The 11,909-nt window shown below is 43.8% G+C and overlaps 1 protein-coding gene and 1 pseudogene across 1 annotated transcript; one reads left to right on the top strand and one right to left on the bottom strand.

Moving 5' to 3' along the window:
• Positions 2,656–3,426, top strand: LOC109234632. The gene is made up of 2 exons (XM_019400702.1): positions 2,656–2,850; positions 2,938–3,426. The coding sequence occupies exons 1-2, from the start codon at positions 2,656–2,658 to the stop codon at positions 3,424–3,426; spliced, it is 684 nt and encodes a 227-aa protein (XP_019256247.1).
• Positions 10,425–10,876, bottom strand: LOC109234943 (annotated as a pseudogene).

Below are 11,909 nucleotides of genomic sequence, written 5' to 3'. Positions count from 1 at the left end.
GCATATATCTCTCTGCTCTGATGTTGTATTGACAAACGGTTTAATGCGTCAGAAAATAGACTCATAGATATTCAATTTGATGGGTGAAAAACCCCATAACTCTAAGTATATTGGGAGAAAATCGCAGTTACATTTGACCCAAATTTCAGTAAAATCTATGAACGTAACTTGTGATGACTTTCATCGATTTTCGTTCCACAACTCGCTTGACCTCAAAACATAACACACGACTATCATACAATAAAATAAATCATAACATAAACTCCTTATCATGTTAAGCACCCTAGTCGCACACCAAAAGTACATGTTATAACAATCCCAACTTGTCGACTTTCGGCGAAACATTATTTTCTTCAATTCCTTAGTTTCTAAACCTTCCAACCCTCTTTGTACTTATTTTTCACAAATCTTCAATATATGTAACATCCGAGGTAGCATGATAACTTACTTTATATATTTCCAAAGATGATCTCATTTTACATTAGTTTACTTAAGACGCACTTTTACGTACGAAAACATTGGGTGTAACATCATTCTCTCCTTTGGAACATTCGTCCTCGAATGTCGGCTGATGCACTTATCAGTCTCATAAACCATAGCTGTTACGAATATTTAATACTTTCCTTGCCATCTAGGCAACTGTTCTGTGAATAAATCCGAAGGTTAGGGCATTTCCTCCTTTAGGCCTCTTTCTCACACCACGACTTGTTGTCGGAATTCTTCTAACCTCGTAACTGTTGCGACCTTATGTCATGCAGCATGTACGACTTTGTCCTTGTATATACGCCTATGCGACTCTTCTGTCCTTTTTCCTCCATCTTTTAGCCAATCTCTAGGCCTCACTTTGGGAACATATACAGAACTATGACAAGTTCTATTCATAACTTTGTACTGTACCTGTTATATACGTCATTCCAAGTGGTTGCAGAAAATTCCTACATACTTTCTTTCAATTTTCTTGTGGCTTCTATACTTTTCTTATTCAGATTACTTGCAAACACGATAGATGTCAAGTTATCAGGTACACGCGGTAACATCATGCTATCCCGCTGGAATCTATCTACAAATTCCCTAAGCAATTCCGTGTTTTCCTACTTTGATTTGAATATAACTTCTATTCTTTTTTCTACTTTTTGGGCTCCCGAATTTGCTTATATAAATGAATCTGCAAGCTCAGCAAAAGAATCAATAAAATTTTCAGTTAAGAGTGAATACCACGTTAATGCTCCCTTTGTGAGGGTTTCGCCACTTTTTTTCACCTAAACTGATTCAATTTCCTTCTTGGTTAAGTCGTTGCGTTTAACTCCTATGGTAAATGTGGTAACATGGTCACATGGGCTAGTAGTCCCATCATATTTAAGAATATCAGGCATTTTATACTTTTTGGGAATTGATAACGGTGCTACGCTCGACTTCCAGGGTTGTTTAGAATATTTGTCAATATCCACTGCTTTGATCACGGGTGGTACTCCAGGTATCTGTTCTATCCACTCATTTTGTTCCTTGAGTTGTTGCTGCAAGTTTAGTACCAGACTTTACAAATTAGAATTATTTGTTGTACCTGACCCTCTGGCTCTAGAATCGTTTGGAATTTCTCCACTTTCTAAGTTTTCAAGCCCTAAACGAGGGTTTCCCAGAGTTGTATTTACTGGCGGAGGATTCTGCACAACATTGGGCAATCCATTTGCAAAAGCACACAAAGCTTCACTAACGTATTGAGCAATCATCTACCTCAAGTTATCCTGCTCATTTGTTTGCTCATCTGCTCGTTGTCCAGCTTTACGAGTAGTTGATCTTTTAGGTGAATTGTCTCATGATCGTTGTGGAGTCAATGTGGGTGTATGGTCTGGTGGAGTCCCACCTTGTTGTGTTCCATTAACTCTTTCATCCACCTAAAATTTTTTGGCAGGTTACTAGAATTCCCGGTAACAGAACCAATTTGTTTAACCAAAAAATAGATTTTGTGGTCAAATTCAATATTAAAATAAATCAGGTTTCTAATAACCAAGTTTACTTCACTTTTTCCAAAAACAAAAAAGTAAAAAGTAATTGAAATTCAATCTACGTGCAGTGCCGACAGATCTAGGGTTCCCAGCGGGATCCATCTGTGTGTCGGCGAGCTAGCTACTGTACAGGTAGATTTTAAGCCAAAGATATCCTGGTGGAAGTCGCCTCTTCAGAAGCGCCTTGTCCCACAACGTTCCAGCCGGTTCCGACGAGCAACAGTCACTTTGGTCAACTTTCCGATGATCTTTTTCGGCGATTGTCATTGAAGAAGTGGCAGCAAAGGCTGCACCAAGTTGAATATCCAGGTTCTACTCTCGGGAGTTGGTACCTCCCGCCTTCCTGACTATCTTCTTTGTATTAGTTAAATTATTGCCTTTTTAGTTCACATTAGTGTAATCATAATATTTGCGTGTCTGTAGTTACAAATTATTTTCTTCTAGTTTGGTCCGTTGCCTATTTTGGGCTAGCAATTTTCCTTAGTCTGCCATAGGTATTGTGGCTGAGCTCTGGGATGGTAGAGTAAGGTCATGTCCTCAGGTGGGGAGTGGGGTGGGGAAGGGTTCAGGGGGTGGGACGGGAGGCAAGGGGAGTAAGGGGAACAAGGGAGCCACTAGGTTGAGAATTGGGTCATGGAACATAGGAACACTGATGGGTAAGTCTACAAAGTTGGCGAAGATTCACCAGAGGAGGAAGGTTAATACAGCTTGTGTCCAGCAGACTAGGTGGGTAGGTTTGAGGGCGAGGGATGCAGACGGGTATAAGTTGTGGTACGCTGGAGTTATGAATGGTAAGAATGGAGTGGGTATTTTGCTGGGCAGCGATCTTCGAGAGTCTGTGCTAGAGGTCAGGCGGGAGAGTGATAGATTAATGACTATTAAGCTAGTGATTAGGGAGTGCACTCTAAATATAGTTAGCGCTTAAGCGCCGCAGGTGGGCTTGGATGAGGAGGTTAAAAGGCGCTTCTTGGAAGGGTGGGATGAGATTGTGCGTAGTATCCCGCCCGCCAAGAGGTTATTTATAGGAGGGGATTTTAATGGTCATATTGGGTCGACTGCTGATAGCCATGGCGAGGTGCACGGCGGCTTCACCTTTGGGGTTAGGAACGGAGGAGGCACTTCGCTGTTGGATTTTGCTAAGGCATTTGAGCTGGTGATTGCAAACTCTAGTTTTCCAAAGAGGGAGAAGCATTTGGTTACTTTCCAAAGTACGGTGGCGAGGACTCAGATTGATTACATCCTCCTCAAGAGGTGTGATAGAGGATTTTGTAAGGAGTGCAAGGTTATCCCGTGGGAGATCCTCGCGATGCAGCATAGTCTCTTGGTGATAGACGCCGGTATCATGCTAAAGAGGAAGAAGAGGTCGGCACGAGGACGACCAACGATCAGGTGGGGAGCCTTGACTAAGGATAAATCTCAATAGTTGGAGGGGAGGTTATCAACTTTGGGAAACTGGAGGAGTAGTGGGGGCGCGAGCGCTATGTGGACGACGACGGCGAACTGTATAAGAGAGGTGGTGAAAGAGGTGTTAGGGGTCTCGAAGGGTTACCCTAACAGGTACAAAGACGACTGTGGTGGAATAAAGTGGTCCAAGGTAAAGTGAAAGAGAAGAAGGCGGCGTACCCGATGTTAGTAGGGAGCACAGACGAGGAGGAGATGAGAGAGAACAAAGAGAGGTATAAGGCAGCTAGAAGGGAGGCGAAGTTGGCAGTCACAGAGGCTAAGACTACTGCATTTGGTCATCTATACGAGGAACTGGGGGACAAACGCAGGGATAAGAAGTTATCACGGCTGGCCAAGGCTAAAGAGAAGAAGGCTCGGGATCTGGACCAAGTGAGGCGCATCAGAGATGAGGACGGTAGAGTATTGGTGGGAGAGGCACATATTAAGAGGAGATGGCAGACTTACTTTCATAACCTTCTGAATGAAGATGGTGATAGGGATATTGTGCTAGGTGAACTGGGGCATTCCAAGAGTCACCGAGACTTTAGGTAATGTAGATGCATTAGGATTGTGGAGGTCTTGGGGGCTATGCGTAAGATGAGTAAGGGTAGAGCGATCGGACCAGATGAAATTCCGGTAGAATTTTGGAGGAGTATGGGTAGAGTAGGCTTGGAGTGGCTGACTGGGCTATTCAATGTTGTTTTCAGGACGAAGAGGATGTTGGATGAGTGGAGGTGGAGTACGGTGGTACCGTTGTGCAAGAACAAAGGCGATATCCAGAGTTGTAACAACTATAGGGGTATCAAGTTACTACGTCATACCATGAAAGTTTGGGAGAGGGTAGTAGAAGCAGGGGTGAGGAGGATTGTGTCTATATCCGACAACCAGTTCAGGTTCATGCTGGGTCGTTCAACTACGAAAGATATCCACCTTATTAGGAGGTTGGTGGAACAATGTAAGTATAGGAAGAAGGATCTGCACATGGTGTTTATTGACCTGCAGAAAGCGTATGACAAGGTACCTAGGGAGGTTCTTTGGAGATGCATGGAGGCGAAACGTGTGTCGGTTGCTTACATTATGGCTATTAAGGACATGTATGATGGATCTAAGACTCGGGTTATGACAGTGGGAGGCGACTCAGATCTTTTTCCAGTTATTATGGGGTTGCATCAAGGATCTGTGCTCAACGCATTTTTATTTGCCCTGGTGATGGAAGCACCGACACACCATATTCAAGGGGAGGTGCCATAGTGTATGTTATTCACTCATGACATAGTTCTGATTGATGAGACGTGAGGAGGCGTTAAAGAGAGGTTGGAGGTTTGGAGACTGGCCCTTGAGTCTAAGGGTTTCAAGTTGAGCAGGACTAAGACAGAATACCTAGAGTGCAAGTTCTGCACCGAGTCGAGGGAAGCGGGTATGGACGTGAGGCTTGAATCACAGGTCATCCCCAAGAGAAGTAGTTTCAAGTACCTTGGGTTGGTTATCCAAGGGGATAGAGAGATCGATGAGGATGTCGCGCACCGTATAGGGGTGGAGGTAGATGAAATGGAAGTTAGTATCTAGAGTCCTATGTGACAAAAAAGTGCCACTGATGCTCAAAGGTAAGTTCTATAGAATGATGGTTAGACCAACCATGTTGTATGGGGCAGTGTGTTGGCCGGTTAAGAACTCACATATCCAAAAGATGAAAGTAGCAGAAGTGGGGATGTTGAGGTGGATGTGTGGGTACACTAGGATGGATAACATTAGGAATGAAGATACTCGGCAGAAAGTGGGCGTAGCTCATATGGATGACAAGATGTGGGAAGCAAGACTCAGATGGTTCGGGCACGTGCATAGGAGAAGCCCGGATGCCCCAGTTAGGAGATGTGAGCATTAGCTTTGGTGAGTACGAGAAGTGGTAGAGGACGTCCAAAGAAATATTGGGGAGAGGTGATCGGGCAGATCATGGTGAGGCTTTAGATTTCCGAGGAAATGGCCCTTGATAGGAAGGTGTGGAGGTCGAGCATTAGGGTTGTAGATTAGGAGGTAGTGGATCACTGTTTACTTCGTTCTGGGTGTGAGGCTAGTCTGATAGGGTTGTGTCCTAGACTGCTAGTGGTTATTGTTATGTCCATACTATTCTTCCACTTTTCATAGTATCAAGCCTTACTTACGTGTTATTCTTATTGCTTTCCATCTATTTTCTGGTACTTATGATGATGTTAGTATTTCTATGGTTTCTGTTGATGGTACTGATATTGTATAGTTCAAAATATGTCTATAAAATATTTTGTCCAAAATAGTATTAGGGAGGAGCTCTCAAGTTGGCGTTTATTGAAATAGCCCAAGGAACAACGACGTCCACAGTCGAAGAGTCAACGAGAGTCGTAGTCGAGGTGTCAACAAGAGCCGAGACGGAGGTCGAGCATCGTTGACTAAACTGTAACGGCTAGTTTTCAAGATAGGATATTAAAGAGAATATTCTAGTGGATATTCTCTACACTTGTACTGTGAGGGTTTCATAGTAACATGTCCCATATAAATAGAAAAAGATACCATGATAGGGGACGTGTGACATTCATTTGTAAAGATACACACTTTGACTTGAGAAAGAGAATCAGATCCCACTTGCTAAGATACAAACATCACCTTTTCACTAAGATTCTTATCTATAGTTTTCCACAAGATCCGAGAATAATTAAAATATTCAAGGGATTGCCTATCACTCTTCATTGTCAGAAGGAACATCCACTTATTCCATTATTTCTTGGGTGAATCATTCCTTTTGTTTACGTAAATGCCATTTATTGTTATTTATTATCATTGAATACTATATTATTGCTCACGATTTCCCGAACATTTATTGCATAATACTCCCACTGTTCGTCCTGATCCACGCAATTTATCGCTTCTTTAAGAAATCCATCTAAGGATATTATCGTTAGATAAGATTAACCCTTATTCACATAAATTTAATTATTCCAACCAAGATTTATATTTTTCGGTCAAATAATTTGGCGCCGTCTAAGGGAATTTCTTAGTTAAAATTTTGGTTTCCTCTAGATCTACAATTGACACAGGTCACTAATGTTAAAAAATCCAAGATCTCCTTTCTTTGTGTATACAAAACCCTACATGGCAGGTAACCAAGAAGAAAGGACAAGAATAGCAAGTGATTTCCCAATCAACCTCATGAATGTGATCAATGAAAGTTGTGAAACGGCAGGTGAGGACACGACCCCCAGTGCGTCCCCTAGGCAAGAGGGGTCACCGCACCCACACTAAAGCATAACAAAACCCCGTGGTAAAGGGACCTCCACGTTTGTAGACCAATGGACGCCCCCAGTTGTGAAAAAAATCCTCGAGGCGTGGCTAACTGACACGCTAACAAGCGTCCTCAACAAACCTGCTCCAGGCACGGCTGCAAAAATCACAAGGACGTGCACGATACAACAAACAGACGAGCAGTGCAACCGACTCCTCCGCCCAACAGGTATAACTCACAATGTTATTGATAGTGCAGGTGACAACGCCCTCGCCTCCATTCTAAAAAGGATGGAAGAAATGGAGAATAAAAATAAGGCACTCCGAGAACAGATGAAAGAGCACTAAGAGCGAGTTGACAAGATATCGGGCGCCCCTAAGCTGCTACCGAAGAGGGACGCTATACAACGACGACGCAGCCCCACATGCCATACCAAAAACCTTCAAAATGCCGCCCTACCTCAGGATATATGACGGAACGACCGATCCCGAAGACCGTGTGACTCACTGTGTCACCGTCGTGAAAGGCAACGACCTCACCAAGGAACAAGTATCCTCTATTTTGCTGAAAAAGTTCGGCGAAACCCTCACGGGGGAGGGGGAAGGGGGCATGAAAATGGTATTTACAGCTACCAGCCCCTCCATGGAAACTTTCGAAGAAATGGCCGATAAGTTCGTAATTGCCCATGCCGGAGCCAAGAAGACCGAGGCGAGAGTAAACGACATATCTGCTGTTAGGCAGTCATTAGGAGAGGGGCTGAGGGAATTCCTCGCCCTGTTCAACTGAGTAAGGACGACTGCCAAATGTATCTGAAGCGATGGCGGTCACAGCCTTTCCCAACGGGCTGAGTAGAGATGGTTCAAGAGCAACTAGAAAACTGTTGAGTCGGTTGATGAAATATCCCCCAACCACTTGGGACGAAATCCACAATGCTTATTGTGCCGAGGTCCGAGCAGATGAGGACGACCTCAATGGGCCAACTCACCAACTAACCTCGATACAAGCTGATCTACGAAATATTGAAAAGACAGCGCCATAAAAGATCATCCAATTTTGCGACCTAACAGGGAGCGGCATCAACCATATATTACGATGGCCGTTGCACCCTCCTCCCGCTACGAAGAACGCCCGTCCAAACCAAGGACGGGAACTCATCGGAACAAAAGAGGTATGCATCCCTTATTATCTTCTCCAATTTTTGTGTGTCACCTATATAGATAGTCTATGCTTTGGAGAAGCTTGGACCAAAGGTGAAGTGGCCGCCGAAGATGAGATCGGACCCGAACACCAAAAAATCCCATGCCCTCTGTGCGTTCCACATGGAACGAGAGCATAAAATTGAAGATTTCATTGCCCTCAGACAAGAAGTCGTAAACATGTTGCAACAAGGGCACCTCAAAGAGCTGCCAAGCGACAGGGGAAGAACCAATTTCCCTAAAGAACACAAACTCCAAGGACCGCCAAAGCTGCCCTCACCAGCTCGTACCATCATCATGATTATCGCAGCGGTGATGATGCCTCTATCGACAGCGTGAAGTTCACCACTACGCACAAACCCAAGCGATCTGTCACCCACAAATGGTATAATGAACTCGAAGAAAGTATCATCTTTGATAAGTCGGAAGCCGACGGTTTGACTTTTCCTCATAAAGACGCCCTCGTTATTACTTTACAAATTTTAGATACCGATGTTAAACGTATTATGGTAGATGACGGGAGAGGCATGTGCATTATCCATCCCCGAGTACTAACCCAAATGAAACTCAAAGATAAGATAGTGTCGCGCTGCATCACGCTAACTGGTTTTAACAATGCAGTTGAACGGACATCCGGGGAAATTACACTCCCCGTTTTGGATGTCGGCATAACTCTGTAGACAACGTTCCATATCATGGACCGAGACACTGCGTACAATGCCATTGTGGGACGACCATGAATCATCCCATGAATGTCGTCCCCTCCAGCTTATACCAAGTAATTAGATTCCCAACTCCATAGGGAATATTCAGTATAGGCGGAGAACAACGCATATCCCAGGAATGCTACCAAATCGCCTTATACAACACGGTAACCCAACAAAGAAAGGACAAATATAAATAGGCATAGCAATCAGCAGGGTCGAGGTCAAAGCACAATGAGACTGGGGACGATATCAAAGACCCCGACATGGTCGAAGTTGCAGGATCGACCGTAGAAGACCTCGACCCCATTCAATTGGATCTCAACGTCCATATCAAGAAGGCCTATATAGGTTTCAAACTATTAGACCAGGTAAATTCATTCAATTCTTAACAGCTGATACAGATTTTTTTGCTTTCAGCTATGGAGATATGCCGGGCATCCCAAAAGAATTTTGCAGGTACAAATTAAACGTCGACCCATTCCACTCCCCAGTGAGACAGGTCAGGCGGAAATTCAACTTCGCAATTAACGATGCAATGCACAAGGAGGTGGAAAATAGTTAGAAAACAGCTCCATCAGGGAGCCAAAGTACCCCCAAGTGGATCTCCAACGTAGTAATGGCTAAAAAGAAGAATGGGAAATGGCGGATGTGCGTGGACTTCACAGATCTGAACAAAGAATGTCCGAAGGATTCGTTCACATTACCTCATACCGACCAACTCATCGACGCAATGGCCGGGCATGAATTATTAAGTTTCTTGGATACTTACTCGGGTTATAACCAGATCCTAATGGAAGAAGAAGATTAGGAAAAGACCACGTTCATCGCCCACCAAGGAACATATGGCTATAGGGTCATGCCGTTTGGGCTAAAGAACGTGAGGGCTACTTATCAAAGATTAGTAACGAGGATTTTCAAAGACCAGATCGATAAAACCATGGAGGTATACATAGAATACATGCTTGTCTAATCCAAAAGGGCAGAGGATCACATCGATCATTTGAAAGAAACTTTCGACATACTCTGACGATATGGAATAAACCTGAACCCGAAAAAATGGGCGTTCGGCGTAGCCTCGGGAAATTTCTTGGGTTTTCGGGTGTCGCAGCAAGGGATCAAGGTCAACCCCGACCAAATTAAAGCTATCTAGGGGATACCAGAACTTTTAACCACCAAAAAGCAAGTCCAAAGGTTGACTGGTCGTACCGCCGCCCTATCAAGGTTCATTTTGCAGTCGTCGGATAAATGCTACAAAATTTTTGGCGTACTCAAGAAGGACAACGACCTCGAATGGACATCTGAGTGCATTCAGAACCTGTGAGAACTGAAGGCATACCTATCATCACCCCCTGCTCTCGGAACCTAAATCGGGGAGCAACTCCTCATCTATCTAGACATATCCGAGGTAGCTGTAGCGCAGTCTTGATCCACGAAAACAAAGGTACGCAATCTCCCATTTATTATACGGAAAAGGGCCTAAACTATCCCTATTGTTTACTAAATGGTTTACAAATACCCTCCGTCCATCTATTCGTCCGAAAAAGCACACAACGTTATTTATATACCTAAAATTACCTCTCCTTTTAACGGCAGCAGACGTGGGCCCCACTTTTAATGCGTTGGTAACATTTTATTGGGCCACGTGGCTCCTAATTTCACTTCATACATATGGGTATAATATACCCATCCTATTTGTTTGACCCGCCATCTATTTGACCCGCGCCATCTTCCAAAAAAAACATCTTCATTATCATTTTTCCATATAATTTCTATGGGTAAAACAAGAACCAAACTCATTACAAGTAACATTAATATTCAAAAAAATTCAAGCACAGGCACATGGATTATCAACGACCACAACATCTTCTTCACCGGTCCTAAAAAGCAAATATCCGATCGACAGACCCAAAACGACGGCAACAAAAATGCCGCCGTTAAACGACATAATAGCCAACATAAGCATATACCCAATTGCCGAATTAATCCCAAATAGAATCGCCATTGCAAATCTCGCCGAATTCCACACAACGCCGACAATCGGAAAAGAGTAAAGAAGAGGGGTATTCACGGCGGCGTTGGACGACGACGGAGGATAGTTTTTCTTGGATTTTGAAGAGAGAATCTTGAATCGCTGACGACGATCTTTCATATACTGATAAAAAATGGAGACGATGGAACAAGCGAGTAAAGCGAGGGCATAGCTTGACCAAGAATCAGTTCTCCAAAAATCAAACAAAAGGGTCACTTTGTTACCCAATAAAAGGTCATGTGCATCATTTTTTCTTTGATTTTGGGTTTTTGGATTTGTGATCGGAAGAGGAGGAGTTTGAGGTGAAGTTTTTGAGGAAGATGATGGGTTGGTTTTAGATTGTTTGATTTATTGGAAAAGTATGCACCTTTGAATTTGTTGTGTTTGGTTTTTTTTGTTGGGGGTAGGGGTGGGGGGTGTTGGAGTGAGAATGATGAGAAGGTGGGGAGAGATTACGAAAAAGAGAAAGTAATGGGTCAGGAAAATAATTGGGCGGGTTTGGTTAATGGGGTGAATATTTGGATTCTGAACAGAGCCACATGGCCCAATAAAAAGATGACAACACATTAGAAGTGGGGCCCACGTGCTGCGCCGTTAAAAGGAGGGGTACTTTTAGATATAAAAATAACGTCGTGTGTTTTTTTGGACGGATAGATGGATGGAGGGTATTTGTAAACTATTTAGCAAACGATAGCGGTAGTTTTGACCCTTTTCCGTTTATTATATTAGTAAAACACTTGTCGACGCTGAGACGAGGTACCCGTACCTCGAAAAGTTGGCTTTGACCTTGGTCATAGCTTCACGAATGCTTAGACAATATTTCCAATGTCACCCCATCTCGGTCGTCACAACTTTACCTCTGAGGAGCATTTTGCATAAACCTGAGCTATCGGGAAGACTGGCCAAATGGTCCATTGAGCTGAGTGAGCACGATATCATATACTAGCCACAAACGGCGATAAAGTCACAAGTTCTCGCCGACTTCAGCGAAAAAATAATGCCTGAAGTCGAAAGGGAGGCTGAGACTTCCTCCAAACACGAGACCAATAGGTCCTATACACCGATGGCGCATTCAACGCATCAGGGTCCGGACTGGGACTCGTACACGAGGTTCTGACAGGCGAAGTGATTCGTCAATCTATAAGGTGACCGAATATGATTAACAATGAGGCCGAGTACGAGGCCGTAATTGCACGTTTAAGGTTAGCACTCCAATACAGAGCGAAACGGTTGCAACTGTGTTGTGATTTCCAGCTCTTACTCAACCAAGCCACAGGGACT

This window comes from Nicotiana attenuata, chromosome 11 (assembly GCF_001879085.1).
Source record: "Nicotiana attenuata strain UT chromosome 11, NIATTr2, whole genome shotgun sequence".
NCBI classification, from domain to species: Eukaryota; Viridiplantae; Streptophyta; class Magnoliopsida; order Solanales; family Solanaceae; genus Nicotiana; species Nicotiana attenuata.
The sequence above is the reverse complement of the archived record's forward strand: the minus strand, read 5'-3'. Positions and strand labels throughout refer to the sequence as shown.

Bases quoted from the DNA above. Each gene is read 5' to 3' on its own strand.
- LOC109234632 (XM_019400702.1), top strand. From the start codon at position 2,656: ATGGGTAAGTCTACAAAGTTGGCGAAGATTCACCAGAGGAGGAAGGTT. The intron at 2,851-2,937 runs GTCAGGCGGGAG...TAAGCGCCGCAG, and splicing joins TTCGAGAGTCTGTGCTAGAG to GTGGGCTTGGATGAGGAGGT.